The sequence below is a fragment of the Balaenoptera borealis genome (assembly GCF_965194805.1).
Source record: "Balaenoptera borealis genome assembly, chromosome: 4".
NCBI lineage: Eukaryota > Metazoa > Chordata > Mammalia > Artiodactyla > Balaenopteridae > Balaenoptera > Balaenoptera borealis.
The window spans coordinates 64,591,466-64,608,574 of NC_138861.1; the positions used below are offsets into that span (position 1 = coordinate 64,591,466).

Consider the following 17,109-nt stretch of genomic DNA (forward strand, 5'->3'; position numbering starts at 1 on the left):
TCCCCAGTGCTAGAGTCACCACCTCTGTTCTACCTCACATTAGATTCTCATAAGGAGCATGCAGGCTAGATCCCTTGCATGTGCAGTTCACAGTAGGGTTCGTGCTCTTATGAGAATCTAATGCCACCGATGATCTGACAGGAGGTGGGGCTCAGGTGGTAATGCGAGCGATGGGGAGCGGCTGTAAATACAGGTGAAGCGTTGCTCTCTCACCTACTGCTCACCTCCTGCTGTGTGGCCCGGTTCCTAACAGGCCATGGACTGGTATCGGTCCATGGACTGGGAGTTGGGGACCCCTGTAATAAGGGATTTATATCCAGAATACATAAAGACTTCCTGTAACTCAACAACAACAAAAATAAACATCCCAACTGAAAAGGGCAAAGGACTTGAATAGACATTTCTCCAGTTGGCCAGTGAATGTGTTTTACCTGCCTTCACTAATTGAGTTTGCTTTCAGACTTGCATGTCCTTCAAGTGGCATGTAACCTGAACAAGATACTTGCCTGAGTTGTTTTCTGGGAACTTGAAGTCAGCTGTATCTAGTTTGTGCTGAGCTGGTTAAGACTGAATAGGACCACCCTTCAACTGGTTATGCTTAAGGGTCCACTCCAGTAACCTTTTGACCATGCAGAGGCCTGTGCAGAGTGATGATTATTGCAACTTTTTTTCAGTCACCTTTCCCCAAGCTCCCCACGCCTCAGATCATCTTGCTTGGCTGCCTTGCAAATAAACCCTCTCTTTGCTGCAAACCTTGTTGTCTCAGCATTTTGGCTTGCTATGCATCTGGCAAGCTGATAACAACTGCATGAAAAGTTGTTCAACATTGTTAGTCATTAGAGAAATACAAATCAAAACCCCACAGAGATACCACTTTATGCATATTAGGATGGATATTATTATTTTTTAAATAAAATAAAACATGTTGAGGATGTGGAATTTATAGAAACCCACATGTATTATGCAGCCAGTGGAAAACAGTTTGGTGGTTCTAAAAAAATTAGGTATTAAGTAGCATTTCTACTCCTAGGTTTATATTCAAAAGAATTGAAAACAGGGACTCAAACAGATACTTATACCCCAATGTTCATAGCAGTATGATTCATAATACCCAAAAGGTGGAAGCAACCAAAGTGTCCCATGAACAAGTGAATGGACAAACAACATGTGGTACATGTGTAGAGTGGAATATTATTCAAACATAAAAAGGAATGAAGTTCTGATACATGCTACAACATGAAAGAACCTTAGAAACACTATGCTAAATGAATATACTTCTGGACTTTCCTGTTGTCTTTCCCTTAGTGATTTCTAGTCTTGATTTCTTTATGGCATAGCATATATACACTATGTCATTTTAGTTCTTTTAAATTTGTGAAGATTTGTTTTATTTGTTTTATGACCCAAGATATTGTCTGCCTTTATGCATGCTTCATGGGCACTTGAAAAACAAGTATTCCGTTGTTGAGTGCAGTTGACCATAAATGTCAATTATGTTGTATTACTAATTTTTATACATTGTTTGATGCAGTTTGCTAAAATTTTGAGAATTTTTTGCATCTAAGTTAATGAGAGATAGTGATCTGTAGTTTTCTTTTTTATGCTGTATTTGTATGGTTTTGGTATCAAGGTAATGCTCACCAACCTTATAAAATGAGTTGGAAATTATTCCCCCTTCTAATTCCTAGAAGGGATTATGTAAAATTGATTTTAATTCTCTGATTTTTTGGTATAATATTCTCCAGTGATATCATCTGGTCTGTGGCATTTCTTTTTCAAGAGCTTTTAAGTTACAAATTCAATTCTTTAATAGTTATAGGACTATTTAGGTTATTTATTTTATCTTGGCACATTTTTGTTTATGGTTTTTGAAGAATTGGTCCATTTCTTCTAAGTTGTTGAGTTTATCAGCATAAAGTTGTACATAGTATTACTTTGTTATCCTTTTAATGGCTGCAGGATCTGTTGTGATATACCATTTTATTCTGGATATTGTTGATTTGTGTCTTGTCTTTTTGCCTTTGTTAATTTTGTTACAGGATTATCATTTTTATTCACTGTTTTAAAAGAACTAGCTTCTTGTTTCAGTAAGTTTTTGTGTTGTTTTCCTGTTTTTAGTTTCATTGATTTCTGCTTTATTTTTTCCATTCTTATCCTTGGTTTGGGTTTATTTTGCTCTTTTTTTTAGTTTTTGAGGTAGAAACTTTATTTTATACTTTGGTTTATAATCCAGTACTATTTTATTAAATTTGTTACTCAAACTGTTCCAGCTTTGGCCATTAGAAAGCTCTTTCACTGGCTCCTGTGCCCCTTTGATGGACCCCATCTTTGTTGTTATTGCTGTTGTTTTTGAACACTTCCTTACCTTCTGGAACTACAGGATGCTCCAGGCTCAACTTACCCTAGAATCAGCCATTTCTCCAAGGAACCAGTGGTTCCTTTTACTGGAGAATGGTATTAGGAACCAAGATCTGGGTGCTAGGTGTGCTGTTACTCCTGGGGTGTTAATGCTTCAAGACTGTCTCAACTGACAGAGCAAGGAAATATATGTGTGTATGGTAACCGGTATATATACACATATCTATAAATATTTTTCTGTGTAACTGTATCTGTATTAAGTTAAACATGAATTCATATTGATGTTTCCAACTGTAATTTATTACCACATGGATTACTCTTGTTTCTTTGCCTTGCTTATCTGTAAACGTCCACCCTGTGTGTAAGAAACTTGGCACTTACCATTCACCATCCACCTACTTAACTTTTTATTCCTATATACATGTATAACAGTAGCAGAATTGTTGACTTAAACCCGTGGAAAACAATTTTATCTACTGGAGTACAGTGCTTATGTACAATTTCTTTATTGTACTTAATTTACAATATTGTGTTAGTTTCAGGTGTACAGCAAAGTGATTTGGTTATATAAATATGTATATATGTACACATACATATACTTTTTTCTTGATTCTTTTCCATTATAGGTTATTATAAGATATTGAATATAGTCCCTGTGCTATACAATAAATCCTTGTTGTTTATCTATCTTATATATGGTAATGTATATCTGTTAATCCCATACTCCTAATTTATCCCTCACCCTCCTGCCTCTTCGGTAACCATAAGTTTGTTTTCTGTGTTTGTGAGTCTGTTTCTGTTTTGTTTTATTTTTCAGATTTCACATATAAGTGATATCATATAATATTTGTCTATCTGACTTACTTCACTTAGTATGACAATGTAATGTACAATTTCTTTAGCTTTTAGTTTTACAGACTCCATTCATTTCTAACCTTACTTAGGTCAGCATTTTTCCTCACCCCCATAAGTGAGGTTGTTTGTACATATCATATCATATCATATATCATATCATATCACATCATATATTGTATCATATGATATATCATAGAATGTGGTATATGTAATACTGTGTGACTTCCAAGGTTAGGACATAAAAGGCTTCTGCTTGGCTCCCTCCCTTTCTCCTTGTTTCCCTCTTAGGATACTCTACCTTATAACCCAGACATCATGCTGTGAGAAAGCCCAAACTAGCCTACTTGCAGACATACATAGACAGCAATATTCCTTCGGCCTGCAGCCAGCCTCAGATGTTAGACGTGCGAGTAAGCAAGCTTTCAAATCATTCCAGGCCCCAGACTTCATGGAGTAGAGACAAGTCATCCCTGCTGTGCCCTGCCAAATTCCGGCCCCACAGAATTCATGAACATAATATATGGTTGTTTTATGCAGCCAAGGCATGGAGTTACTTATTATGCAGACAGAGTAACTAGAACAACTCCCTAATTCCCAACTGACATACTGTTGTCATATATTTTATTCCTGTTATCCTCTATTGTAATTCTGCTGTGTATTTTGGTATCTTTTATCTCTATAAGACTTTATTTTTGTTTTAATCAGTCAGTGTTTATATTTACACATACATCACTGTGCTCTTTATTCCTTTTTAAAAAATGATTTAAAAAAATTACGGTAAAATAATATAACATAAAATTTACCATTTTAAACATTTTTAAGTGTACAGTTCTTTGTCATTAAGGACAGTCAGCTTGTCCAACTGTCACCACCATCCATCCACAGAACTTATTCATCTTGCAAAACTGAACCCATTAAACAATCTCCCTCTACCCCCCAGCCTCTGGTAACCACGCTTCTACATTCTGTTTTTGAATTTGACTACTCTAAATACCTCATATGAGTGGAATTGTGCAGTTTTTGTCCTTTTGCAACTGGCTTATTTCACTTAGCATAATGTCCTCAAGTGTCAGCCAGCTTGTAGCGTGTGTCACGTTTTCCTTCCTTTATAAAGCCGAATAATATTTCACCATATGTATACAATATTTTGTTTTGTCCATTTATCCATTGATGGACATTTAGGTGGTTTCCACCTTTTGTCTTTTGTGAATAATGTTGCTGTGAGCACAGATGTACAAGTACCTCTTGCAGCCCCTGTTTTCAATCTTTTTGGATATATAGGCAAAAAAGGAATTACTAGATCATATGGTAATTGCATTTTTAATTTCTTGAGGAACTACCAAGCTATCTTCCATAGTGGCTGCATCATTTTACATTCCCACCAGCTGTGCGCAAGGGTTCCAGTTTTTCTATATCCTCACCAACACTTGTTAACTTGTTATTTTCTCCCTCCCTCCTTCCCTCCCTTCCCATCCTAATGGGTGTGACGTAGTATCTCATTGTGGTTTTGATTTGTTCATCGTTATCGTCATTAGGGAATTTTAAATTAAAACAACAGTTAGATACCACTACACAACTATAATGGCTAAGATCCAAAAGCTGGGTCTCTTTTTGTAACTCCTATTTCTTTGAGAGTTTCTGTCTTTTCATTTGTTTCAAGAGAATTTATAATTGAACGTTAAGACATTTTTATGGTGGTTGCTTTAAATAAATTCTTGTTAAATAATTCCAGCATCTGATTCATCTTGTCCATTTGCATCCATTGATCGTATTTTCTTCTTCAGATTGTGTTTTTTCTTTTTTTAAAATTTTTATTATGATGAGTCATTTTGATTGTATCCTCAACATTTTGGTTATTATGTTAAGGGACTCTTCATTGTATTTCAGTCTTTTGTTATAGTTGCCCTGTTTTGGTTTAATGTGAAGGCTCTTGCCTATTTTTGTGGAGTTTATTTCCAATGACATTTAAGTGTTTAGAGTTCTAGCAGTGGTATTTTGTTTGTTTCATTATCTGATGCTACAGGGGATTCACAACGTTATCCGTTGTTGCTTAAGGCTTGAGGTTCCTAGCAAATATACCTTCTTCCAGCTTTCAGAGTTCTGCTATTATTGTTTGTTTAAGTTGTACTTAAAGGGAGAAGCAGGAAAAAGTGAGTCTATGTAATTTTGTTCCAGAACCAAAAGCCCATTTTGACTTATTTTAAATTTTTAATCTTTTCTTTTTGAGAGTATGAATCAGTATGATTACTACCCAGCCATTCTACTTTTTCTTTGATATTTGAAGGTTAAGGGTTAAAAGAATATATATTTCTCTTTATATAGATATGTCTTTATATAGATATATATAGATATAAAGACATATGTGTATAATATATATTCTCTTTGTATAGATATAAAGATGTATGTGTATATAAATATTCTCCCTATATATACATATATTTTATATATCTATATATGTATCTGTTCTATATGTATATGTGTATGTATATGTATAAAAGTGTGCTCATCTAGCTGCCCTAGTTTACCCAACTCTTAACCTAAAGATTGAATCTCATAATTTCTCTAGGATTACCTGTTACTTATTTTAGCTATGTAAAGATTTATTTAAATCTTTAAAAGAATTTTTACTTTATTGTGCTAAGAACATTTTATTTTATTTACTTATTTTTTAAAATTTTATTTATTTTTGGCTGCATTGGGTCTTTGTTGCTGCGCACGGGCTTTCTCTAGTTGCGGGAGGCGGGGGCTACTCTTCGTTGCAGTGTCCTCATTGCGGTGGCTTCTCTTGTTGCAGAGCATGGGCTCTAGGCATGCGGGCTTCAGTAGTTGCAGCATGTGGGCTCAGTAGTTGTGGCGCATGGGCCGTAGAGCTCACGGGCTTCAGTAGTTGCAGCACACGGGCTCAGGAGTTGTGGCACATGGCCTCAGTAGTTGTGGCTTGTGGGCTCTAGTTGTGGTGCATGGACTTATTTGCTCTGCGGCATGTGGGATCTTCCTAGACCAGGGCTCGAACCCGTGTCCCCTGCATTGGCAGGTGGACTCTTAACCACTGCACCACCTGGGAAGTCCCAGTAAGAACATTTTTACATGAAATCTTCCCTCTCAACAGATTTTTAAGTGTACAATAGAGTATTGTTATGTATAGGCACAATGTTGTACTCTAGATCTCTAAAACTTATTTATCTTGTATAACTGAAACTTTATACCTGTTAATTAACAACTCTGAATTTCTCCCTTCTCCCAGTCCCTGGCAACCATTATTCAAATCTCTCCGTCTCTGAGTTTGACTATATTCAAATCTTGAATAAATTTACTATATCAATAAAACTGTGAATTTTCTATGTTTGAGGATTTTATTCATTTTAGAACTGTGGAGCATGGACCAAATACACCTTTCAGTTTATTAATTTCATAAATTAGAACTCTTAAAGTACTTGTGTATTTTAATCCTGGATCTTTGATTATAAACTTAATGACCTGTGAGTCTTCTGGAAACTTTCTAATTAAATTGTTGCTGATTTTTTTTTTTTTTTTTTTTTTTGCTGAATTTTAAAAAGCACATTTCGTTCTAGTATTATTATTTAAAGAGTTTTTAATATCTTCATGTAATTTTCTTCTAGTTCAGGCCCATGAGGTTCATCAGAAAATTTTGGCAACTGATGTTCATTCTAACAATACATCTGACTCGAGAAAAATGTCAAGTAAAAAACTAAAAGATCATCACAATGAAGCTGATGAGGAATTTTACTTATCTATTGGCTTACCTTCTGATCTTCTGGATGCAAAAGCATCTTCATTGCAAAAGACTATTCCATCTGTTGCCCAAAAGAGAGAGACCTATACTTCTGAAAATTCAGTAAATATGCTGCCTTCAAGTACAGAGATTTCTCATAAAACCAAAAAAAGGTGAATTTTTGTTTATTTAAAAGATATTAATCTTACTATAGCTATTTTATCTTTTATGTTAAAAAGTGGGTAATTTAGTCTTTTAGGTATTTTATAGTAAGTATTGAGGAATATTAACATGTTTTGAGAAAAACATAACATGCATTCAGTATATATTCAGTTTATATTTAATATGGAAGGCCTTAAAGTGTTCTTCAGAGAAGTTTGGGGGTAAACTTTTCTATGGTCTATGGAAAAGCATGTTTTTTTCTTTTTTCTTTTCTTTAAGATTTATATTTTAAAATACTGTAGACATACAGAAGATAACACAATAGGCACTCACATATTCAGATTTGACATATGTGAATATTTTGTTATATTCAGATCTTTCTCTTTTTAAACAAATTTTTTTAATTGAAGTATAGTTGAATTACAATGTTGTGTTAATTACTGCTGTACAGCATAGTGTCTCAGTTATACATATATACATTCTTTTTCATATTCTTTTCCTTTATGGTTTATCACAGGATGTGTTTTTTTTCCTTATAATAAGTTTTCTATAACTTCCTAAGAGAAACAATTTGTATTTTCTCTATGTTATTTCTAATTATAAGGGTAGGTATATATCAGGTCATCTGAGGGTAGCAAAGAGTAAGTTTTGTTGAGGATGAGTTGTGGTAAACCCACATCCATTTCTTGGGGCTTTCCCTTTGGCCTTTAAGAAGCAAAACAGATTGTTCAAGGTCCTTTGCTATTGGGAACCTCTGCCATGAGTGTAATATCTTTCTAGGGTCTTGTGTGGTTCTTGGAGCTGAGGAGTTAAGTACCTTCTAAGATTTTGCTATTCACAGTGTGCTCTGCAGCTCAGGATCGAGAGCAGTGGCATTATCTGGAAGCCTGTTAGAAATATAGAATCTCAAACCCTATGCTAGACCTACTGAATCAGAATCTACATTTTTAATAAGATTCTCCAGATGATTCAAATTCATATTAAATGTTTGAGAACTAGTGTTCTAAGCTACACATTTCCTTGTTATATGATTTAGCCATTCTTTTTCTCGCATTTTTTTCTATCAACAAATATAAAATTTAATTTTTCTGAGCAATTTGCCTTGTGTATTTTGTGTAAGAGAAACACATCAGCATTTATAAATTTTAAATAAAGGCCCACTGGAAAATTTTGTAAGCAGTTGTATTGTCACTGTAAGGGAGTTCAGGAATACTCATAACTCAACAAATGGTGGGAACATTCATCATGTCTTCCTTTTAACCTTTTAGGTTAAACTTTGAAGATAAAGATGATTTGAAGAAAGTAGAAGTAACGAATAAAGTATCAGAAATAGAGGATAAAGTATCAGAAGGACCACAAGAGAGGAAACAGTTAGGAACATCTCAAAAAAGAATACAAGATTCAGAATGTGAAGATCACCCACAAGCTAGAAAGAGTTTTTCAACATTGTTTTTAGAAACTGTAAAAAGAAAAAGTGAATCCAGGTGAGTTATTAAGAAATGGTCCACATTTTTCTTTCACATTCTTTGAATAGTATCTAAGGATTCTTAATGATATTTAACTAGAAGTTAATCTTAATTGACACAATTTTTAATTGAAATTATGTCTAACCCATAAGGAGAGAGTAGTTTCTTACCAGTAAATTAATCCCAAAGCCATCATTTAAGGGATATTGAATTAGATGTGAAAGAAAAGTTTATTCAGCTTTCATTGCTTCTGTTCATCAGCACTTTCTAGTATGTATGAGATCAAAGAATAAAGACCGTATTTAGAAATAAAATTATGTCAGGGTGCCTGTATTTCAATATTAAGTGTTTTAAATATTTTTTCTATTTCTTTTGATTGTGTTAGTAAAAGGATAATCCTAAAATAAGTTTTAATCTGTTCTTGCCTACTTAAAAACCTTCAGTGGTTCTACAGTATCCATACAGTGATTCTGAACTGGCTGCACATTAGAGTTAACTAGAATTAATAGCAGATAGGGTTGAGAACCACTGGTCTATAGAATAAACTTGAGATTTGTCAGCTGGTATTTAAGGCCTTCACTGTCACTAGTGAACTGTTTCTACCAACTTGTCATACATATTTGCAGTTGTCCTGGCTTTGGCACACCTTTTCCCCTTGTCGTATGCCAATTTATATTTTCTTCTAAGGTCCATGGTAGGCTTCTGATTTTTTCCAAGTCCCACTCCAGTGTTTTTTAAAATAGTTTCTTGCCTTGTATTATAGTTTAGCTATCCTATATATCTTTCTTAGTAGGTTAAGACATAAGCCCTTCTTTCCAGGAGTTTAGTTTCTTTTGTATTTTCTGTGAGATCTATCAGAATGCTAGTGAATATATTAGGAAGGTTTTATAAAAAACATATTGAATGAATGAAATTCCTCTTTGGTTCAGTCTGTGTTCCATAGTTGACTCCTCCCTCCCCCCACCCCTCCAGTCTTCCTCCCTCTCCCCTCGCCTTTCTGTGTGTGTGTGTATATATATATATACAGTATATATATACATATATATATGTGGCATCTTTTATCCCTTGTATGGCTGTTGTCCCCATAATCTGATAGAAATATGTTACACTTAGGGGCTAATTATATCTATGTCCAAAAAAGTAATTAAGTATTTTTTAATGTGCTGGTTTTTTTTTTTTGATAAACTAGTGAGTAAAGTGTATGTTTAATTGATGTAACCAGATGTAACTACTCACTATTACTTGTGCTTTCCTGCTCCTTTTCTTTGCTTATGCTCTTCCTTATGATTGTCTTTCTTGTATTTCCTCATGACCAAATCATATCCATTCTTCAAGATCCAACTCAAATGCCACAGAGTCTTGATTTTTTCCACCTAGCCAGAAGTCATCTTTCTCTAGTCTCAATTTTAATAGTGTTGTCTTAGTCCATTTGGGCTGCTAAACAGACCATCACAGTCTGGGTGGCTTACAAACAACAGAAACTTACATTTCACAGTGCTGGAGGCTGGGAAGTCCAAGATCAAGGCTCAGGTAGATTCACTGTCTGGTGAGGCTTGCTTCCTGGTTCATGTATGTCTATCTTATTGCTATAACCTCAAATGGTAGAAGGTAGTGAGGGGACTTTCTGGGGTCTCTTTTATAAAGATACTAATTCATTCATGAGCCATTCCACCCTAATGACCTAATCACTTCCTAAAGTCCCTACCCTCAAATACCATCACACTGGGGATTAGGTTTCAATTAATGAATTTTTGAAGGATATAAACATTTGATCTATAGTAAGTGTCAAAGTTGTTTCCTAAGGATACCTTTGGTTTGAATAACCTTGAAGTTATGGAAGTCTCTTGAATAGAGGAGTAGATTTAGAGAGTTCTTGTTGGCTGGTTTGGGAAGGCTTTATTTTTAAATACTTAGCATTACTTCTTTAATATATAGAATTAATAGATATTACAGATAACATACAATAAAGCAAATTAAACATATTTGTATCAGATTGACTTTTTCTTTAAGTGCTGAAAAATAATATTTCTGTTTAAACATGGTCTTCTATTTATATATTATGTGGTCTATTTATATTGACTTTGCTTTTTTATTAGATTTTCTAGAGTTTTCTAATTATATATACTTGTAAGACTCTACCTATTAGAAGACAGTATATTTCTTAGCATATATGTGTATATATTTTTTACATTATAAGATTTATCAGGGGTTTGAGATTAGAGAAGTAGAGAAGGCATTTTCATTTTATAATCTTTTTTTTATATCTTAAAAATGAGGGCTTCCCTGGTGACGCAGTGGTTGGGAATCTGCCTGCCAGTGCAGGGGACACGGGTTCGAGCCCTGGTCTGGGAAGATCCCACATGCCGCGGAGCAACTGGGCCCGTGAGCCACAACTACTGAGCCTGCGCGTCTGAAGCCTGTGCTCCACAACAGGAGAGGCCGCGATAGTGAGAGACCCGCACACCACGATGAAGAGTGGCCCCCGCTTGCTGCAAATGGAGAAAGCCCTAGAACAGAAACAAAGACCCAACACAGCCATAAATAAATAAATAAATAAATTTAAAAAAAAAATGAGAAAAAAACTAGACATGATAATCCAGTTCTTCCATTCTTCCTTTTCTTCTACTGTGTATAAAAATAGTTAAGCATCCTTACTCAAGTGAAAAAGGCAGAAACAGGAGTGTATATGCTGGCTTTGGAATTTGGATGTTTACCCTAGGTGTTTATTTTTGCATATTCACTCCAATATGTGGTTTGCTCAAGGCTGTTTTCATAAAAAGGAGGGAAATGCAAAATGACTCCATCAGATTACCATCTTTTGAATAATTCCATCCTTCTTTAGAAAACTTTTCCAACTAATTGGAAGAGATGCTGTGTAATCCCAGTGTGCTTACCTTTCTAGATACACTTCATTTATTTCTATACTCTGATTACAGTATTAAAACACATATGAAAATGTGTGAATTATCCAACTTGGAGTGAATTTTTACATAATATAATTTAGTCTGTAATTTTGTAGCGTTTTCTTAGACTATTAGACTAGAAGGTATCTCAGAAATAATCTTGTTTTGGATGTTAAGAGATTCAGGCCCCAAGAGACATCTATATAAACAAAATTTAATATAACATTATATATAATAATGGCATGCATTTTTGTACTGTAAGTCAATGTATCTGGGCTGTATTTATACATCTCTGGGTTTTATCTGTTTAATGTATGTAATGAATGGGGGAACATCAAATTAGTTGATGCAGTAGAGATTCCTTCCAGCTCTAAATTTCTATGATCCCATTAGTGTAATAAATGAGTATGCTCAGATATTATAGAAATGTAAAAGGAGGGAAGGGTTTTTTAAAAAAATATTTATTTACTTATTTATATTTGGCTGAGTTGGGTCTTAGTTGCGGCACACGGGATCGTTTGTTGTGGCACGTGGGCTCTTCATTGTGGTGCATGGGCTTCTCTCTAGTTGTGGCGTGCGGGCTCAGTAGTTGCAACACATGGGCTCAGTAGTTGTGGCACGCAGGCTTAGTTGCCCCATGGCATGTGAGATCTTAGTTTCCCAACCAGGGACCGAGCCCACATCCCCTGCATTGAAAGGCGGATTCTTAACCACTGGACCACCGGGGAAGTCCCAGGAAGGATTTTAATGGAGAAGGAAAAATTGAGGAGACATGTGAACTGCTATTTAAAGCAAAGGTAAAAGTTTTACTTTTTGAGCTGTTATTTATTGTAACATTCTGTTTTAGTTCTGTTGTTAGGCATATAGCAACTGCTCCACCTCATTTATCTCCTGCAAATAATATGAAGTTATTAGAAGATGAATTTATAATTGATGAATCAGATAAAAGTTTCGCCAATCAACCATGGATTACTATACCAAGAAAGACTGGGCCTCTGAAACAATGCACAGTATCTCCTAATGAGAACACTGTACTCCTTCAAAGGAAGAAGTCCAGAGAAAAACATGACAGTGTATCATCTACAAGTTTGAAAAGTGACAAACATCCTGGCAAAGCTCACCCAGTAGAGAAATCTCAGTCCTCTGAACAAAAAATACTGGGTAGGAGTTGTGCTTTGACAGATGAAATGGAAAATAATTGTAAATCTTCAAAATATGAAATGTATTCTGAGAATGCAAAAAAGTCATCTGGAAACAAAAGGACTATAAAACAAAAACGGGGAACAAAATTTAAGGCCAGTGTAGTTGAAGAAGAAGTTGACATGGAACAATCTAAAGGTAAAAATATAAATATATCACATATTGCCCAAGACAGGTTACAAAGAAATTCAGACCGAAATATGGATGAGGGTGAAGAGATAAGTGTTCACACTTCCAAAAAACAGTTGCTACCTCTGGGTGAGTGTTTATATTTAATTTATATGTATAAATACTTATAATGTGAGTATTTATATGTAATGTAAAGTGGTAGAATATTATTCTACCACTTTGTGTTTTTGTGATACTCCTATTTAGCTTTGGGAAGTAGGCAAAGTAAACTTAAATCTATACAGAGCCTCAAAAGCCTACAAACTCTTTTCTAGAATCTCTTTATTTTACATATAATTCAACTCCAGGTCAACTCCAGGTCACTTGACTTTTGTGTAGCTTCTAAAATGGCAGCATATATAAAGGGAAAAGTAAAAGGTAAAGGCTTAGTAAACCAGGTAGTTACCAGAACACAAATAAGACAGCATCATATATTCTTGAGGCTTATTAAAATATAAATTGGGAAAAAATTAAGCTAGTGGGGCTAGTTCTTGTAGATAAAAATTAATACTCTTCTATTCCATTATTTACTCATTATTTATTTATTATACAAACTGGGACATTTGAGAATGGGAGAGGAGGTCAGGACAGTAAGCATAAACTGGGATTGTCCCGTCAAACCTGAAATATGGCCATTCTCCTTATGTCATCACTGTATAGTGATTAAGATTTTTAATGGTGACACTATCATGAAGAAAAGATCAATTTGTGCTTTTTGTATCACTTTTTTTTATTGAAGTATAGTCGTGTTTCAGGTGTACAGCAAAGTGAATCAGTTATACATGCACACACACACACACATATATATTCTTTTTCATGTTCTTTTCCCTTATAGGTTATTACAAAATATTACAAAATATTGAGTATAGTTCCCTGTGCTATATAATAGGTACTTGTTGGTTATCTATTTCATATATAGTAGTGTGTATATGTTAATTCCAAACTCCTAATTTATCCACCCTTCCCCCCACCTTTCCCCTTTGATAACCATAAGTTTGTTTTGTATGTCTGTGAGTCTATTTCTGTTTTGAAAATAAGTTCATTTGTATCTTTTTTTTTTTTTTTTTTTTGTAGATCCACGTATAAGGGATGTTATATGATATTTGTCTTTGTCTGGCTTACTTTGCTTAGTATGATAATCTCTAGGTCCATCCATGTTGCTGCAAATGGCATTATTTCATTCTTTTTTATGGCTGAGTAATATTCCATAGTGTATGTGTGTATGTATGTGTGTGTGTGTGTGTGTATATATACACACACACACACACACATATTTATACATCATACCTTCTTTATCCATTCATCTGTGGATGGACATTTAGGTTGCCTCCATGTCTTGGCTGTAGTAAATAGTGCTGCAGTGAACATTGGGGTGCATGTATCTTTTCCAATTACAGTTTTCTCTGGATATATGCCCAAGAGTGGGATTGCAGATCATATGGTAACACTATCTTTAGTTTTTTTTTTTTTTTAACATCTTTATTGGAGTATTATTGCTGTCTTTAGTTTTTTAAGGAACTTCCATACTGTACTCCACAGTGGCTGCACCAATTTACATTCCCACCAACAGGGTAGGAGGGTTCCTTTTCCTCCACACCCTCTCCAGCATTTGCTATTTGTAGACTTTTTGATGATGGCCATTCACACTGGTGTGAGGTGATACCTCATTGTAGTTTTGATTTGCATTTCTCTGATAATTAACAGTGTTGAACATCTTTTCATGTGCCTCTTGGCCATCTGTATGTCTTCCTTGGAGAAACGTCTGTTTAGATCTTCTGCCCATTTTTTGATTGAAGTTGTTTGTTTTTTTGATACTGAGCTTCATGAAGTGTTTGTATATTTTGGAGATTAATCTCTTGTTGGTTGCTTCGTTTCCAACCAAATATTTCCAATGGGGAAATATTTTCTCCCATTCCGTGGGTTGTCTTTTTGTTTTGTTTATGGTTTCCTTTACTGTGCAAAAGCTTTTAAGTTTAATTAGGTCCTATTTGTTTATTTTTGTTTTTATTTTCATTAGGAGGTGGATCCAAAAAGATATTGCTGTGATTTATGTCAAAGAGTGCCTGCCTATGTTTTCCTCTAGGAGTTTCATAGTATCCAGTCTTACATTTAGGTCTGTAATCTCTTTTGAGTTTATTTTTGTGTATAGTGTTAAAAGAATGAAATTAGAACATTCTCTATCTGTGGCTGACGAGTTTTCCCAGCACCACTTATTGAAGAGATTGTCTTTTCTCTATTGTATATTCTTGCCTTCTTTGTAAAATTAATTGACCATAGGTGCGTGGGTTTATTTCTGGGATTTTTGTCTTGTTCCATTTATCTGTATGTCTGTTTTTGTTCCAGTGCCATACTGTTTTGATTACTGTAGCTTTGTAGTATAGTCTGAAGTCAAGGAGCCTGATTCCTCCAGCTCTGTTTTTCTTTCTCAAGATTGCTTTGGCTATTCGGGGTCTTCTGTGTTTCCATACAAATTGTAAAATTTTTTGTTCTGGTTCTGTGAAAAATGCCATTGGTAATTTGATAGGGATTGCATTGACTCTGTAGATTGCCTTGGGTAGGATAGTCATTTTGACAATACTGATTCTTCCAATCCAAGAACATGGTATATCTTTCCATCTGTTTGTGTCATCTTCGATTTCTTTCGTCAGCATCTTATAGTTTTTGGAGTACAGGTCTTCTGTCTCCTTAGGTGGTTTATTGCTAGGTATTTTATTCTTTTTGATGCAATGGTAAATGGGATTGTTTCCTTAATTTCTCTTTCTGATCTTTTGTTGTTAATGTATAGAAATACAACAGGTTTGTGATTTAATTTTGTATCCTGCAACTTTACTGAATTCATTGATGAACTCTAGTAGTTTTCTGGTAGCATCTTTAGGATTTTCTATATATAGTATCATGTCATCTGCAGACAGTGACAGTTTTCTTTCTTTCTTTCCAGTTTGGATTCCTTTTATTTCTTTTTGTTTCCTGATTGCTGTGGCTATGACTTCCAAAACTATGTTGAATAAAAGTGGTGAGAATTGGCATCCTTGTCTTGCTCCTGATTTTAGAGGAAGTGCTTTCAGCTTTTCACTGTTGAGTATGGTGTTGGCTGTGGGTTTGTCATATATGGCCTTTGTTATGTTGAGGAATGTTCCCTCTATGCCCACTTTCTGGAGAGTTTTTATCATAAATGGTGTTGAAGTATATCACTTTTTAAGTAATAGAGAGAAAAGGTATTTCTTACAGAAAGAATTTTCTCCAGAATAGTTAATGGAATAGAAAACACTTACCAAATGTAATTGCACTTTATGTGTGCATAATATAATTTAATCCTTCTCGACAATCCTATATGGTAGGAGATAACACTCAAAAGAAGTTAAATATTGGTCCAGGATCTGTCCCAACATAGAGCCCATATTTTCTCAGCTGTGTCAAGAAGTTTTGAAATAAGTGAAAACGTTTTTGATGTTCAAATGGAAAAACTGTTATTTAATGGGGAAATTTTCTTGACCAAAAATGGTTTTGCGCCTGAAGGTTCTAAATATACTATACTCTACTGTGGATATAAAGGGAAGAGAGAGTATATTAAAGCACAATATTTAAGCTAGTTTTTAATAAAAAAAGTTTCACTGTAATATAGTTACCACTCAGTTATTTTAGCTTTCTTTTTGTATAGTCTATAACATAGACTTTATATCACCTGAAATAATAGTTGTCAGACTTCAATTTTGCCTGTATGTGCCTTTGCATATTTGAAAAATTCTGCTTAGAATAGAAGGAAAAATGACCTATTTTGTGCTCCTCTTATAAATGTCAGATGTGTACCACATCTTTTTTATTGGAATTATTCTTTATTTTTTTGCTTATTTCAGTTTCTTGTTAGCAGTTGTTCATTTTAAGGAAATACAACATGGAGAATCTGACTAAACTGAAGGTGATAGTTAACATTACAAGAAAGCATTTTTCTTACTAGTTCTATAAGTAGAATATGAATTTCACAAAATTTGAAGGTACAAAATTTTGATTTATCTGTAATTTCTTAGGAAAAAACGTTACATCAAGAAAGTGTACTTGCAAGATACTCTCTGAAATTATAAATGTTAAAGACTTAATGAGTACCTGCTATATATTGTACACTAATTTCCATGTATATTGAAATTTTCTTATCTAGGTTCATTAGTGAATATAGTATTCTGTATTACTTTTCTTTTGCTCTCATAACAACTTACTACATACTTAGTGGCTTAAAACAACACACATTTATTATCTTACCGTTCTATGA

General features: G+C 34.4%; 1 protein-coding gene across 5 annotated transcripts in view; it reads left to right on the forward strand.

Annotated features, from left to right (window-relative positions):
* The window catches only part of CENPC (centromere protein C), a 90,019-nt gene that overhangs the window by 24,090 nt on the left and 48,820 nt on the right, over positions 1–17,109 (forward strand). For 4 of the 5 annotated variants that reach the window (XM_082390129.1, XM_082390133.1, XM_082390131.1 and 1 more), the window contains exons 6-8: positions 6,834–7,119; positions 8,377–8,592; positions 12,325–12,935. In XM_082390129.1, the coding sequence (XP_082246255.1) occupies positions 6,834–7,119; positions 8,377–8,592; positions 12,325–12,935 (1,113 nt within the window). The remainder of the gene's footprint in view (positions 1–6,833; positions 7,120–8,376; positions 8,593–12,324; positions 12,936–17,109) is intronic. The other variant, XM_082390132.1, reaches the window with a different exon arrangement.